The 17283-nt window shown below is 45.9% G+C and overlaps 1 protein-coding gene across 2 annotated transcripts in view; it reads right to left on the bottom strand.

The window, feature by feature from the left end:
* The window catches only part of LOC106570343 (adenylate cyclase type 2), a 94403-nt gene extending 81346 nt beyond the window's left edge, over nucleotides 1–13057 (bottom strand). For both annotated transcript variants that reach the window (XM_014142541.3, XM_014142542.3), the window contains exon 1: nucleotides 11499–13057. In XM_014142541.3, coding sequence (XP_013998016.1) covers nucleotides 11499–11771 — 273 coding nt within the window. In that variant the 5' untranslated portion in view covers nucleotides 11772–13057. The remainder of the gene's footprint in view (nucleotides 1–11498) is intronic.
* Between the last annotated feature and the right edge of the window lie 4226 nt (nucleotides 13058–17283).

The following is a 17283-nucleotide window of genomic DNA, read 5'->3' as shown; positions in this document are numbered from 1 at the left end:
AGCTTTACACCACTCCAACCAACCCTTGGCATTGCGCATGGTGATCTTAGGGTTGTGTGCGGCTGCTTGGCCATGGAAACCCATTTCATCCCCCCCCCCCCATGAACAGTTCTTGTGCTGACGTTGCTTCCAGAGGCAGTTTGGAAGTGAGGACAGAAGCTTTTACGCGTCACGCGCTTCAGCACTCGGCGGCCCCGTTCTGTGAGCTTGTGTGGCCTACTTTGCGGCTGAACTGTTGTTGCTCCTAGACATTTCCACTTCAAATCAACAGCACCTACAGTTGACTGGGGCAGCTCTAGCAGGGCAGAAATATGACAAACTAACTTGTCGTAAAGTTGGCATCCTATGACGGTGTCACTTTGAAAGTCACTGAGCTCTTCAGTAAGGCCAGTCTACTGTTAATGTTTGTCTATGGAGATTGCATGGCGGTGTGCTCAATTTTATACACCTATCAGCAATGGGTGTGGCTGAAATAGCCGAATCCACTAATTTGAAGGGGTGTCCACATACTTTTGTATATATAATGTATTTTCCCAGAGCTTGGTTATTTATTCCCAATATGTCACGTTATTAATTGTGATTTTTTTTTTATTGATCTCAACTAGCTTACTGTATGTTATCGCCTGGTTACACACACACACACACACACACACACACACACACACACACACACACACACACACACACACACACACACACACGCACACTGTTTTAAATACATTTTTGCAATTTTAAAGCTAATTTCCTGCAATTCTACACATTTTGTAATGACTAATGCCATGTTAACTGGGGCTCCCTGGAGGTCAGAGACCCTGGGCACATGCCCTGTCAGTATTCGGCCATGATTACTATAAGTTTGGATAGCTGGCTAGACTAAATACCAATAAAACAATTGTTAGCTGACATTGCTAATTGAGTGACGCTCAGTGACTGACATAACAAGAAAAAAACTGCTGAAGCACAACCAAATTTCGAAATTGCACCTGGTGTATTCTAATAATCTTACTCTATATAGTAAGTTGAGACCCTGACTGAATCCGTTTTTTTATTGATCTCAACTAGCTTACTGTATGTTATCGCCTGGTTACACACACACACACACACACACACACACACACACACACACACACACACACACACACACACACCCGCACACTGTTTTAAATCAATGCAATCTCAGGACTACATGAAAGAACAATCCTCAGGGATATTTGCTCTGAAAATACAAGATAAGCTTTGGTAGGAAATTAGAGACTTCCTGAGATACAGCAGAGGCACAAACGTACACACACACACGTGTGAACATGTGAGCATGCAGACACACACGCACACACACACACAGGGAGGGAGGGTCTGGTTATAGAAAAATCCCAGATCAGTTGAATAAGATAAAAGAGCATGTTTTTGTGCCTGACATTTCAGCAGTACTAATGGTGTTTTGGTGTGCTGACCACACATACAACAGAATCCACTCGAAAACACACACAAACACTCACACACGCGCACTTGAAGAGTGTTTTAAACACGACTCTTACTGGAGTGCTCTCTCTCTGTTATTTGTGTGTTAGTATGTAGGCTATGTGACAGAGACAGAGAGGAACAGAGAGAGAGAGAGAGAAAGAAGAGAGAAGGAGAGAGAGATTAAAAGAGAGAGACGAGGGAGAGTGAGAGCAGAGAGAGGGACTCAGGGACGGTTCCAGAATAAGCAACATAAGCGGTCCCTTAGGGGCCGTGGCCCCCCCAAAAAACGGATTCAGTCAGGGTCTCAACTTACTATATAGAGTAAGATTATTAGAATACACCAGGTGCAATTTCGAAATTTGGTTGTGCTTCAGCAGTTTTTTTCTTGTTATGTCAGTCACTGAGCGTCACTCAATTAGCAATGTCAGCTAACAATTGTTTTATTGGTATTTAGTCTAGCCAGCTATCCAAACTTATAGTAATCATGGCCGAATACTGACAGGGCATGTGCCCAGGGTCTCTGACCTCCAGGGAGCCCCAGTTAACATGGCATTAGTCATTACAAAATGTGTAGAATTGCAGGAAATTAGCTTTAAAATTGCAAAAATGTATCTCCATCTTATGGAGAAAAAAATTATAATTGCAGGAAATTAGCTTTAAAACGGCTAAAATGTCTCTCCACCCCTGGCAAAATGGTTTTGTTATAAGATGATAACATTTTCTCTCCACCACATGGCAGAATGTGTATAATGGCAGAAAACTTGCTTTAATTAAAACTGTAAAATGTTCTCTATGCCCCTTGGCAAAATGTGTAGAATTGCAGGAAATGAACTTGAAAACGTAGATTTTTCCCTCCACTGTCAAGAGGGTGGCCACTAAAATGTTTTTCCTCAAGGTTGGGGGCCCCCAAATCTCGCTTAGGGCCCCCAAAAGGCTAGGGCCGGCCCTGAAGAGACTGACTGTATTTGAGCTACGATTCTTCTTAGCTGATGGGTGATGTGCCTAGAACATTCATACTAGAACAATATATGAACCATAGAAATATTAAATTTCTATGACAGGAACATTATACAGTAATGACAACAATACAAAGGTTGTTATCAATAAATGACACAATAAGGTGCAGAATGTTTGACTTGCCTGCTGGGGGAAGGGAGACCCCCAGCTCCGCTTAAACTATTGACAACTGATTGTGGTTTTCAAGGGAATGCTTAAGAAATGCTACAATTATTTAGTTGTTGTCTCGTCCATCGGAGGAAGGAGACCAAAGCGCAGCGTGGGAATCGTTCCACATCTTTTATTTAAATGTGAAACTATGCAAGACAAACAATAAACTATAAACAAAACACAAACCGTGACGACAGAGGTGCAACATGCACTAACTCAAAATAATCTCCCACAAACACAGGTGGAAAAAACAACTACATAAATATGATCCCCAATTAGAGACAACGATGACCAGCTGCCTCTAATTGGGGATCATACAAAAACCCCAATATAGAAAAACAGAAACTAGAACCAAACAACATAGAACTAAATAAACTAGATAAACCCCCCCAGTCACACCCTGACCTACGCTACCATAGAAAATAAGAGCTCTTTACGGTCAGGACGTGACAGTTGTAATATGATCACCTCTTGAAAAGCACAGCCAGAACTACAAATTTCAGATTATTCCATGCAAAGCAATTGAGCACATTTAGCTATATAATCTGAGTTACAGCATGTAACTGTATGCTTTTCATGATCAGTATTCATGCAATTTCAGAGGGTTGCAGCCTATCTTTTTGTTATGTTCCATGTTTTGAGCACGATTGATTTATGTAGTGCTCTCGTTTTGAAACTAACATAAAAGTGTGCCTGTTATCATTACTCTGCTCTCCTGCACCTGACTTCACCTCTAGTACACCCCTTGACAGATTTACACACCTCCAATGGAGTCAGCAGGAGCAGGTACCGCGGTTAGAGGAGTCGAGGAGCGCGTCCAGGAACATTCGGCCATGTTACATCATCTTGGTGCCATGATGGATCGTGTTGTCCAGACCATGGACCGCTGGGAGAGACAGGAAGCCTCGACCAGCACAACCGGGGTTGTCTCCACCCGTCCCATCCGGAGAGAATTCCAGTGGGATGCATCTCTCCCTTCCCAGGGAGTATGATGGAACGGCAGCACAGTGCCAGGGATTCTTGTTACAACTGGACCTCTACCTGGCCACTGTGCACCCAGCTACCTCGGGAAGGGAGAGAGTGGCCGCCCTCATCTCCTGCCTCACAGGTAGAGCGCTGGAGTGGGCAAATGCCGTGTGGAAAGAAGGAGGCACGGCGTCAGACCACTTCGAGGAGTTCACCCGTCGCTTCCGGACTGTTTTCTACCATCCACCCGAGGGCAGAGCGGCGGGGGAAAGGCTCTTCCATTTGAGGCAGGGGACGAGGAGCGCCCAGGACTTCGCCCTGGAATTCCGGACCTTGGCCGCCGGAGCAGGCTGGAACGACAGGGCCCTCATCGACCACTATCGATGCAGCCTACGAGAGAACATCCGACGTGAGCTGGCCTGCAGGGATGCCACCATTTCCTTTGACCAACTGGTGGATTTGTCCATCCGGTTGGATAACCTGCTGGTCACCCGCGGACGCCCAGAGGGGGCTCTGTCGGTTCCATCTTCCAGCACCCCCACTCCGGTGCCCATGGAGTTAGGAGGGGCTGCTCATAGGGAGACTGGAGGAGGAGCCATCACGTGCTCCATCTGTGGCCGCAGAGGACACACTGCCGGTCGGTGCCGTGTTGGTTCCTCTGGGAGTCGAGGCAACAGGCAGGGCACTCTGGCGTCACCCCAGGTGAGTTTGCACCACACTCATCCAGAGTCCTCTGTTGATCAACTGTTTGTGCCTGTTTGTTTCCCTGAGTTTTCCCCACATTCCCAGCATAAGGCGCTCGTCGATTCAGGCGCAGCTGGGAATTTTATCGACAGAGCATTAGCCATTAGGTTAGGGATCCCCATTTTTCCTATAGTTAGACCCTTCCCGGTACACACTCTAGATAGTCGACCTTTAGGTTCTGGGCTAATCAGGGAGGCCACCATCTCCTTGGCCATGGTTATGCAGGGGAGTCATGAGGAGAGAATCAGTCTCTTCCTCATTGACTCTCCTGCGTTTCCTGTGATACTAGGTCTTCCCTGGTTGGCTCTGCATAACCTCACCATTTCCTGGAAACCGAGGGCTCTCACGGGGTGGTCGCGAGAGTGCTCAGGGAGGTGTGTAGGGGTTTCCGTTGGTGCTACCACAGCGGAAAGTCCAGACCAGGTCTCCACCGTGCACATCCCCCCAGAATATGCCGATTTTGCTCTCGCCTTTTGTATAAAAAAAAGGCGACTCAATTACCACCTCATCGACGGGGGGATTGTGCGATAAATCTCCTGTCGCAAGTGGAGACGGTGGCTATGGATACATGTGTCTCTGAATCCCTGCGTCAGGGGTACATTAAGCCCTCTACTTCACCCGCCTCCTCGAGTTTATTTTTTGTGAAGAAGAAGGATGGAGGTTTACACACGTGCATTGACTATAGAGGTCTCAATCAAATCACGGTGAGGTACAGTTACCCGCTACCTCTTATCGCCACGGCGATTGAGTCAATGCATGGGGCGTGCTTCTTCACGAAACTGGATCTCAGGAGTGTGTATAACCTGGTGCGTATCCGGGAGGGAGACGAGTGGAAGACAGCGTTCAGTACCACCACAGGGCATTATGAGTACCTCGTCATGCCGTACGGGTTGATGAATGCTCCATCAGTTTTCCAATCCTTTGTAAACAAGATTTTCAGGGACCTGCACGGGCAGGGTGTAGTGGTGTATATGGATGACAATCTGATATGCTCCGCTACATGCGTCGAGCATGTGTCCTTGGTGCGCAAGGTACTTGGACGACTGTTGGAGCATGACCTGTATGTCAAGGCTGAGAAATGCCTGTTCTTTCAGCAGGCCGTCTCCTTCCTAGGGTATCGCATTTCCACATCAGGGGTGGCGATGGAGAGTGACCACATTACAGCCGTGCGTAATTGGCCGACTCCCACCATGGTAAAGGAGATGCAGCGATTTTTAGGGTTTGCAAATTACTACCGGAGATTTATCCAGGGCTTTGGCCAGGTTGCTGCACCCATTACCTCACTGCTGAAGGGGGGTCCTGTAAGGTTGCAGTGGTCAGCTGAGGCGGACAGGGCTTTTGGGCAGCTAAGAGCTCTGTTTACTTCGGCTCCCGTGCTGGCCCATCCGGATCCCTCTTTGGCATTCATAGTGGAGGTGGATGCGTCTGAGGCTGGGATAGGAGCCGTGCTCTCACAGCGCTCAGGCTTGCCACCGAAACTCCGCCCCTGTGCTTTCTTCTCGAAGAAGCTCAGCCCAGCGGAGCGTAACTATGATGTGGGGGACTGGGAGTTGTTGGCTGTGGTTAAAGCATTGAAGGCATGGAGACATTGGCTTGAGGGGTCTTAACACCCTTTCCTCATCTGGACTGACCACCGCAACCTGGAGTACATCCGGGCAGCGAGGAGACTGAATCCTCGTCAGGCAAGTTGGGCCATGTTCTTTACCCGTTTTGTGTTTACCCTATCCTACAGACCAGGTTCCCAGAATCAGAAGGCAGATGCACTGTCCCGGCTGTATGACACAGAGGGGCGGCCCATGGATCAGACTCCCATACTCCCAGCCTCCTGCCTGGTAGCGCCGGTCGTGTGGGAGCTGGATGCGGACATTGAGCAGGCGTTGCATACAGAGCCTGCTCCCCTCCAGTGTCCCATTGGGCGTATGTATGTTCCGTCTGCTGTCCGTGATCAGTTGATCTATTGGGCCCACATGTCTCCCTCCTCTGGTCATCCGGGGATCGGTCGGACTGTGCACTGTCTGACTGGGAAGTACTGGTGGACGTGAGGAGGTGAGGGTTTATGTCTCCTCCTGCTCAGTGTGTGCCCAGTGTAAGGCTCCGAAACACCTGCCCAAGGGTAAGTTACATCCCTTACCCGTTCCACAATGACCTTGGTCACATCTGTCAGTGGATTTCCTAACAGATCTTCCTCTTTCACAGGGAAACACTACGATCCTGGTCGTTGTGGATCGTTTTTCTAAGTCCTGTCGTCTCCTCCCTCTGACCGGTTTTCCTACGGCCCTACAGACTGCGGAAGCCCTGTTCACTCACGTCTTCCGGCACTACGGGGTGCCTAAGGATATAGTGTCGGATCGGGGTCCCCAGTTCACGTTGAGGGTTTGGAAGGCGTTCATGGAACGTCTGGGGGTCTCGATCAGCCTTACCTCAGGTTTTCACCCCGAGAGTAATGGGCAGGTAGAGAGAGTCAACCAGGATGTGGGCAGGTTTCTGCGGTCCTATTGCCAGGACCAGCCGGGGGAGTGGCAGCGTTGGTGCCCTGGGCCGATATGGCACAGAACTCGCTTCGCCACTCCTCCACTAACCTCTCCCACTTTCAGTGCGTATTGGGGTACCAGCCGGTTCTGGCACTGTGGCATCAGGGTCAGACCGAGACTCCTGCGGTGGACGACTGGTTTAGGCACGCGGAGGAGACATGGGAGGCCGCCCGTGTCCATCTTCAGCGAGCCGTGCGTCGCCAGAAAACCAACGAGGACCGTCACCGCAGTGAGACCTCGGTGTTCGCACCGGGGGACCGGGTCTGGCTCTCAACCCGTAACCTGCCCCTCCGCCTGCCCTGCCGGAAGCTGGGTCCGCGGTTTGTCGGGCCATTTAAAGTCCTGAGGAGGGTGAACGAAGTATGTTATAGATTACAGCTTCCCTCTGATTATCGTATTAACCCCTCGTTCCATGTGTCTTTCCTCAGGCCGGTGGTGGCTGGTCCGCTCCAGGAATCAGAGGTGCGGGAGGTCCCTCCGCCCCCTTTGGTCATCGAGGGGGCCCCGGCGTACATTGTTCGTTCCATCCTGGATTCGAGGTGTCGGGTGGGGGGCCTTCAGTACCTCGTGGAGTGGGAGGGGTACAGGCCGGAGGAGAGGTGCTGGGTTCCGGTTGCAGATGTTCTGGATCCTGAACTGCTGCGGGAGTTTCACCGTCGCCGGCTGGATCGCCCTGCGCCTCGTCCTCCGGGTCGTCCTCGAGGCCGGTGTTGGCGCGCCGCTGGAGCCGCGCGTCAAGGAGGGGGTACTGTCACGACTTCCGCCGAAGTCGGCTCCTCTCCTTGTTCGGGCAGCGTTCGGCGATCGACGTCACCGGCTTTCTAGCCATCGCCGCTCCATATGTCCATTGGTCTTGTCTTGTTTCATACACACCTGGTTTTCATTTCCCCAATCAATCTACTTGTATTTAACCCTCTGTTTCCCATCATGTATTTGTGTGTAATTGTTTAATGTTATTGTGATGTTTTGTCACGCACCTTACTTTTGTTAAGTTCCGTGTTTTGAGCGCGTTTGATTTATGTAGTGCTCTCGTTTTGGAACGAAAATAAAAGTGTGCCTGTTATCATTACTCTGCTCTCTTGCACCTGCCTTCGCCTCTAGTACACCCCTTGACATAATGTTGCTGGAGCGTTCCTGAAATGGATCAGGGAGAGAGAGAAGACAGAAGAAATGGCATAAAGATACACCTAGAAACTAGCAGCTAGCTTTGATGATATAATAGCATTCTGGCAGCCTGATAATATGAGTTTGGCTGGAGTTCTTCTTTTAGAGAGTGTAGAGCAGAGTTCAATTCAGTACAATATATTCCGTTCTGTGTTTCTCATTTAGTAAGCGCAATGGCGCAAGCAATGCCAAGGTTTTGGGTTTCAGTTCCACTGGAATCATACACAAAGATGTATGAATTCATTATACTGTAAGCCACTTTAGATACAATACTCTGCTAGGTTTATATGATTATTAGGCCTATATTACAACTTTATTCCCACTGGTGTGTTCGAGACCACCTAAAGCGAGACCGATTCAAGTAGCAAATCAAGTCCAAGTCAAGACCAAGAGGGGAGACGAGACCGGAAGGGGACAAGAGGTCCAAGACCAAGTCAAGACTGAGACCAGGAAATGTGAGTCCAAGTCAAGACAATGATTGTAATTTTGTCAAATCGCCACCATAATAACAGATCAAAATGTCCAGTACTTCTGTGTTCATATTTCAGAAGAACCAATGACATCCAGAATGGTGAACAAAATACATGCTGAGGGCAAATAGAGCCACTCTACAAATGTTTACTAACCCAAACACAGTGGGGAACAATGAGGGCCTTCTATGCCTTCAGATTATTATTATAAAATAATTATTATAATTAAATTATTAATTGGTAATAATGTACAAAATACTGAAGATAAAAAAATATCCAATCAGGATTTTTCTTTGGTCGTCTCTGGGGATATAAATCTAGTTACTGTAGCTAAATCAACCATTGGCTAGGCCATCAGAAGCTAGATCGAAGGCATCTGCCATTCAACCATAATTAATCTGAATTAGGGCAAAACTTCTGCCTTCTCAAAGGCCAACAGGACACTGCGCAATAGCGAGCAGTAGTTTTCCCAAGGTCTAGCTAGCTATCTATTGTTGTAGGCTAGTTTGCAGCGGCTGCAGCAGGTGTTATCGAAGAGGATGTTCCTGCACATTTTTTAGCTTCTGCCCTTTCAAGAATAACTTTCAATAACAAGTTAAAACCTTTTACTGCAGTGGGCTAAATCAGGGTCACAGAGTGATTCTTGGAAGTCTTAACTAAATCTACTTTGAAACAAAAGTATACACCTCACACACATGGTTATGAGCTTAAAAAAATAAGACATCTGTACCATGTCAGATATAGAGTTGAAATGTATTACATTTTTTTTGTTTGCATCACAATATTACACTTTATATACATCACAGAACACTGAAATAAAATAAAACTGTTTGACATAGAAACCCCAGATTTTTTTTATTTTTTTTAAGTAATCGTTATTAATTATGAAATTATGAAAAATGTGATTAACATTCCACCCATGAGGCCAAAGAGGGTGCTTTTGTTCATTGACCGCAGGAAAGGGTTGTTTCATTATTATCATCTGGTGAGTGGAACTGTGTTTTTTGTAATAATAATGTATAATTTTTTTGTTTTTGCCCAATCTGATTGGGTGGCCCTGGCAGGGTCTGGCTCCCCAGTGGGTGGGCCTGTGTCCACCCAGGCCCACTCATGCCTATGCCCCTGATGCAAGCAGGACAAATATAGCCTACTAACCAAGACTTCGGACCAAACTTTTTCAATAACTGGTTTGCATATCCATTGTTGCCTTGGTTAGTATTTACTGGTAGGTATCATAAATTGAAACGTCTTTCCTACCTACCGGCTACAGATTATTTTGTGAGCTGCTCCATCAAAAAACTAGTTGAGAGCTGCATGCTCTTGATACCTGCAGATGGTATTCCGGTTCAACTAGGCTATGTATGTGGCCCACAATATTTTTCACGAGCTTTGCAATTGTGTAGGCTACTTTGTGCATGATTTCACTAGTGTACTACATAAATCATATACCTCCACTACACTACTTTGATACGCATCAGTGGAGATTAAGAAGTGAGTATATGTAATGCCCGCTGAAAACAAAGTGGGTATACGGCGTACACCTGCATATAGCCTCCACTACACCACTGGCCCTTTGTGTTTTACAAAAAGTGCACTTTCCTAGTGCACAGGTATTACCATTGCTGTCCTTTCATGAACCTGTCACACACTAAAGGCCTAGGTCCAATAGGTTGGTCACTGCGCAAACATGTCTATAATATATATAATGAGGTATTAATGTTTCAAGAAAATAGTGTATATATTTGGCCTGGCGACGCGGTTTTATGCGCTTATTTAATGGAAGCTGATAATTCTGTTTTTTTTTCATCCCCTGGACTGTCCGAAGACCGTACAAATGTATCCAACACTGAGACAAAACTCAGACACTCAAAATGTGATCTCTAGGCTGTTTATTCTCCTCAGGGGCAGTAAAGAAGAACTGTTGGAGGACAGAACATACATGCTCCACATTGACCTAGTATACATGCTATATACTGTATCGGTCCTTGATAAATCTACCATGGGAGTCAACCCTGTTGACAACCCTCTAGTACCAGAGAGACCTAGGGTTGAATCCCACATTGAATCCCACTATATGCTATTGCTCACATCCATCCAGGTATATCATGAGTTATACATTGGTATTCTGTTATTACACTGGGAACAGCATTGGGCTGGTCGGGCTCGGTTGCTGATGCTGCAATACTGAAACTTTTCTGCTGCGGAGGCGAGGTGTGTGTGTGTGTTTACACTGTGGGAGGCGAGAGGTGTTATAATATTCTGCGGAGGAAAAACACATCAATGGACTGAACGAAAATCACAGTCTGACCAGGTCTCTATCTCTCCGCTCTCTCTTTTCAACACTCTCTTTATTTATCTACACTCACTCTCCCTTTTCATCTATCTCTGTGGCATACATTTATTTAACTAGGCAAGTCAGTTAAAAACAAATTCTTATTTACAATGACGGCCTACTGGGGAACAGTGGGTTAACTGCCTTGTTCAGGGGCAGAACGACAGATTTTTATCTTGTCAGCTCGAGGATTCAATCCAGCAACCTTTCGGTTACTGGCCTAACACTCTAACCACTAGGCTACCTGCCGCCCCAAACAATAGTGAAAAAACACTTCAGTTATAGGCAGCGCTCTTCAAGTGTGTGCATGCGTGCGTGCGTGCGTGTGTGTGTGTGTGCGTGTGTGTGTGTGTGTGTGTGTGTGTGTGTGTGTGTGTGTGTGTGTGTGTGTGTGTGTGTGTGTGTGTGTGTGTCATCAAATCAACAACACTCACACAGCAGAAACAGCACTTGAAAGAAGCCCTCTTGTCACATTCTGCACCACTCCAATCAGTCAATAGAGCTCTGTATTGTATAACACCACACACACACACACACACACACACACACACACACACACACACACACACACACACACACACACACACACACACACACACACACACACACACACACACACACACACACACACACACACACACACACACGCACACACATACTCACCAGTCCGGAGGCAAAGAACACAGCCAGTAGAGCGAGGCATGCTCCCATCACTATGAGCAGTAGGAACACAATGAGAGGGTGTTGTTGGCTCATACGGTAGTAGGACTCATACAGCCAGTCCTGGGTCTTCTGTCCCCCCACACACACCTGTCCCTGTGTCGGGGTCTCCCCAAAACCTACAAACACATCCCCCAGGGCATCTCCCCCGTCTCCCCCCTCTCCCCCTCGTTCCAGAAGGTAGCGCCCCCGAGTCCGTAAGGCCTCCTGCCACATGGTAGCAACTTTGGGGGGTGTGCCAAGTCCCGGTCCAAACCCACTACCCCAGTTGTCCCAAATGGACAACAAACAGTAGCCTCTCCTCTTCCTCCTCTTCTTCCTCTTTGGGGAGTTATTTCAGATAAACAAACAAATCCTGGCTCTTCTCCTCCTCCTCTTCCTCCTCCACTTTCTCCTCTCGCTAGTCCACCTCTGTGAGTTTGATCAGACTCACAGTCACAATCAAATCCTGAATCCCTCTGCGTACTGATCCTTTTCCTATCTTTTTTCTCCTCCTCCTCTTCCTCAATGAGTCTGGTCAGACACAGAAAAAAGAAACAGGTCCTTCTTTCTTCCTCCTGTCCCTGGTTTATTACAGTCAGACACAGAGAGATGAGGTTGTCTCCACGTGTAGCACACTGCTGCTGCTGCTCCTAGGCAACATGTTCCCTCGTCAGAAAGGAGAGAGAGACAGATCGAGTGGGTGTTAGTGTGAGGCAAAAAAACTGTGTGTGTCTGTCTCTGTGTGTGTGTGTGAGAGAGAGAGAGAGAGCGAAAGAGAGTGTGTGTGTGTGAGAGAGAGAGAGAGAGAGAGAGAGAGAGAGAGAGAGAGAGAGAGAGAGAGAGCGTGTGTGCGTGTGTGCCTGTGTGTGACGGCGGAAGAGTGTAAGGGAGAGGAAGAGAGGGAAGGAAAGTGTCAAAGTGGCTCGAGGCGAGAGAGAGAGAGAGAGAGAGAGAGAGAGAGGGAGCGAATGGAGAGAGAGGGAGTCAGAAAAAGGGAGGCAAGAGAGAACAAGGGGTGAAAGAGACTGAGAGTGAGACTGACAGGGAGACCGTAGCACCAGAGTCAAACAGGGAGGCAGAGAGAGAGAGAGAGAGAGAGAGATATAGGGGAGGTATAGAGAGGGGGAGACAAAAGAAAGAGAAAGGGGAAGGGAGGGGGTAACAGCTGCGCTAATGTGAGAGGAGTGAGGGAGCGAGGGAGTGAGGGAGGGAGATTGGAAAAAGAAGACTGAACAGAGAGGATGAGACACTGTATAACAGCTGGATAATGGATTGACAAGAGCGAGACAGAGAGAGATGTAGAGGAAGGAAAAGGAGGAGAAAGGGAGAGATGTGTGGGATCAGGAAGGGAAAGTCTTTTGAGAGAGGATGAGGGATGAGATAAAGAGAGATTTAAACATAAGAACATGTAAATTGATAAAGAGAGAAAGAGTAAAGAAGAAGAGAATGAGTGTAGATTGAAAGAGAGAGGGATCCCCAGGATGTCGTGACTCATCTAACACAATGTCCCGTGCCACACTCTCTCTCTCTGTCTGCATCTTTCTCCCTCCCTCCCTCTCTCTATCCCTCTCTCTTTCCCAGTCTGCATCTTTCTCTCTCTCCCTCCCTCCCTCCTTCCCTCACTCTCTCTCCCCCGGTCTGCAGCTTTCACTCTCTGTCTCTCAACCTCCCTACCTCTATCCCTCTCTCCCGGTTTGTATCTCTCTGTTTCCCTCCCTCTCTCCCTTCTCTCTCTCTGTATCTATCTCCCTCTCTGCTTCTTTTATGCTCTCTCCATTTTTTTCTGTTTCTCATTTCCTCTTTCCTTTTCCTCTCTCCTTTTCCTCTCGTTTCTCCACTACATCAGTATCTGAGGTGTGAAAGCTGTCACACCAATTGATCCCTAGAACTGCTTCTTTATTATTTTTCTCAAGCAAGACTAGTCATTCATTTTTTATGACATAATCTGTATGATTTCATTTCATAGCTCCATCAATTAAATACCATTGGTTAGTATGGTCCCACTTTATATCAAAGCCACACTGCAACGTGTATATTACCACCAACAAAATGTGAACTAACTGAATTATGCATTTCATGACATTTTCAAAGATACACTTGATTTTTAAAATGTTGTGCAGTGTGCTCTATGAATGACATTCCACTTGAGCAAAATTCCTTTATTAACCATGATTTGAAACTAGATTTAATAAGTACGATTCTTCTAAATCAATGGCTATATGTGTTGAGTTTACTGGGAAATTTACTGTGACTCTAAATGTGTTTGAAATGTATTCTAATGTATTCTAAGAACATTCCAATACACTGTAGTACACATTGTGACTGGGATCTAAAATGAAGGCTCTTTTCGTGAAGTTGGCGATGTTTTAAAGCAGTGAACTCAGTGACCCTGGTAAATGTGTGAAAGTTCTTTTTTTCTGTTCTCTCCTGTTGACTCATACACTTCTGTACTTAGTTTCTTCAATGTGTTCACTGTCTGATAGGTACAGTGTGTGTGTGTGTGTGTGTGTGTGTGTGTGTGTGTGTGTGTGTGTGTGTGTGTGTGTGTGTGTGTGTGTGTGTGTGTGTGTGTGTGTGTGTGTGTGTGTGTGTGTAAGTGTGTGAAAGTGTGTCTAATTGGCAACACTTTATTTGTCAGCTCAGGAACATAGAAAACTGCTGTAACTGTAGGTTAAGTGTGTTGCATCCATTACATTTAATTGGTGTAAATCCATTGGTTTAATTCAAAATCCTTTACATTATATGACAAGTTCCACCTCCAAGCTTATCCATTGATTTGAACTGGAGTCAATTTTTAACTGACACGCTTGTAGGGAATAGAATAGCATTCGGAACGCACACTAGATGTTGGAGACTGTATTACGTGAAAAATATATTCCAATAAGTAATCATCATCATGTAATGTAGCATCCAACCCAGGCTGCATGTGTCCCCATCGGTTATACATATTATATATCATGGTGTGAAGAGTGTCCCCATCGGTTATACATATTATATATCATGGTGTGAAGAGTGTCCCCATCGGTTATACATATTATATATCATGGTGTGAAGAGTGTCCCCATCGGTTATACATATTATATATCATGGTGTGAAGTGTGTCCTCATCGGTTATACATATTATATATCATAGTGTGAAGAGTGTCCCCATCGGTTATACATATTATATATCATGGTGTGAAGAGTGTCCCCATCGGTTATACATATTATATATCATGGTGTGAAGAGTGTCCCCATCGGTTATACATATTATATATCATGGTGTGAAGAGTGTCCCCATCGGTTATACATATTATATATCATGGTGTGAAGAGTGTCCCCATCGGTTATACATATTATATATCATGGTGTGAAGAGTGTCCCCATCGGTTATACATATTATATATCATGGTGTGAAGAGTGTCCCCATCGGTTATACATATTATATATCATGGTGTGAAGAGTGTCCCCATCGGTTATACATATTATATATCATGGTGTGAAGAGTGTCCCCATCGGTTATACATATTATATATCATGGTGTGAAGAGTGTCCCCATCGTTTATACATATTATATATCATGGTGTGAAGAGTGTCCCCATCGGTTATACATATTATATATCATGGTGTGAAGAGTGTCCCCATCGGTTATACATATTATATATCATGGTGTGAAGAGTGTCCCCATCGGTTATACATATTATATATCATGGTGTGAAGAGTGTCCCCATCGGTTATACATATTATATATCATGGTGTGAAGAGTGTCCCCATCGGTTATACATATTATATATCATGGTGTGAAGAGTGTCCCCATCGGTTATACATATTATATATCATGGTGTGAAGAGTGTCCCCATCGGTTATACATATTATATATCATGGTGTAAAGAGTGTCCCCATCGGTTATACATATTATATATCATGGTGTGAAGAGTGTCCCCATCGGTTATACATATTATATATCATGGTGTGAAGAGTGTCCCCATCGGTTATACATATTATATATCATGGTGTGAAGTGTGTCCCCATCGGTTATACATATTATATATCATGGTGTGAAGAGTGTCCCCATCGGTTATACATATTATATATCATGGTGTGAAGAGTGTCCCCATCGGTTATACATATTATATATCATGGTGTAAAGAGTGTCCCCATCGGTTATACATATTATATATCATGGTGTGAAGAGTGTCCCCATCGGTTATACATATTATATATCATGGTGTGAAGAGTGTCCCCATCGGTTATACATATTATATATCATGGTGTGTAGAGTGAGACTATCAGTTATACATATTATATACAGTGAGGGGAAAAAGTATTTGATCCCCTGCTGATTTTGTATGTTTGCCCACTAACAAAGAAATGATCAGTCTATAATTTTAATCGTAGGTTTATTTGAACAGTGAGAGACAGAATAACAACAAAAAAATCCAGAAAAACGCATGTCAAAAATGTTATAAATTGATTTGCATTTTAATGAGGGAAATAAGTATTTGACCCCCTCTCAATCAGAAAGATTTCTGGCTCCCAGGTGTCTTTTATACAGGTAACGAGCTGAGATTAGGAGCACACTCTTAAAGGGAGTGCTCCTAATCTCAGTTTGTTACCTGTATAAAAGACACCTGTCCACAGAAGCAATCAATCAATCAGATTCCAAACTCTCCACCATGGCCAAGACCAAAGAGCTCTCCAAGGATGTCAGGGACAAGATTGTAGACCTACACATGGCTGGAATGGGCTACAAGACCATCGCCAAGCAGCTTGGTGAGAAGGTGACAACAGTTGGTGCGATTATTTGCAAATGGAAGAAACACAAAAGAACTGTCAATCTTCCTCGGCCTGGGGCTCCATGCAAGATCTCACCTCGTGGAGTTGCAATGATCATGAGAACGGTGAGGAATCAGCCCAGAACTACACGGGAGGATCTTGTCAATGATCTCAAGTCACCAAGAAAACAATTGGTAACACACTAAGCTGTGAAGGACTGAAATCCTGCAGCGCCCATAAGGTCCCCCTTCTCAAGAAAGCACATATACATGCCCGTCTGAAGTTTGCCAATGAACATCTGAATGATTCAGAGGACAACTGGGTGAAAGTGTTGTGGTCAGATGAGACCAAAATTGAGCTCTTTGGCATCAACTCAACTCGCCGTGTTTGGAGGAGGAGGAATGCTGCCTATGACCCCAAGAACACCATCCCCACCGTCAAACATGGAGGTGGAAACATTATGCTTTGGGGGTGTTTTTCTGCTAAGGGGACAGGACAACTTCACCGCATCAAAGGGACGATGGACGGGGCCATGTACCGTCAAATCTTGGGTGAGAACCTCCTTCCCTCAGCCAGGGCATTGAAAATGGGTCGTGGATGGGTATTCCAGCATGACAATGACCCAAAACACACAGCCAAGGCAACAAAGGAGTGGCTCAAGAAGAAGCACATAAGGTCCTGGAGTGGCCTAGCCAGTCTCCAGACCTTAATCCCATAGAAAATCTGTGGAGGGAGCTGAAGGTTCGATTTGCCAAACATCAGCCAAACGTCAGCCAGTGGAGTTTGATAAAGGTGGGAGCAATGTAGTCCCAAGGTCTGGTGTGTGTGAGGACTTGTGGAACTGAATATTGAATATGTTGAAGTCTGTCCAATGTTTTGGCGGGGAGCCCGTAGAGAATGGCGTTGTAAAACAAAGGTGTAAATAAGGGGTTTCAGCAATGGGGTCAGTGAGAGATAGTCTGAGTCGTGAGATATTTTGGAGGTGGAAGAA

Source organism: Salmo salar, chromosome 14, assembly GCF_965601325.2.
Source record: "Salmo salar chromosome 14, fSalSal1, whole genome shotgun sequence".
NCBI classification, from domain to species: domain Eukaryota; kingdom Metazoa; phylum Chordata; class Actinopteri; order Salmoniformes; family Salmonidae; genus Salmo; species Salmo salar.
This window is presented reverse-complemented; position numbering and strand designations above follow the sequence as displayed.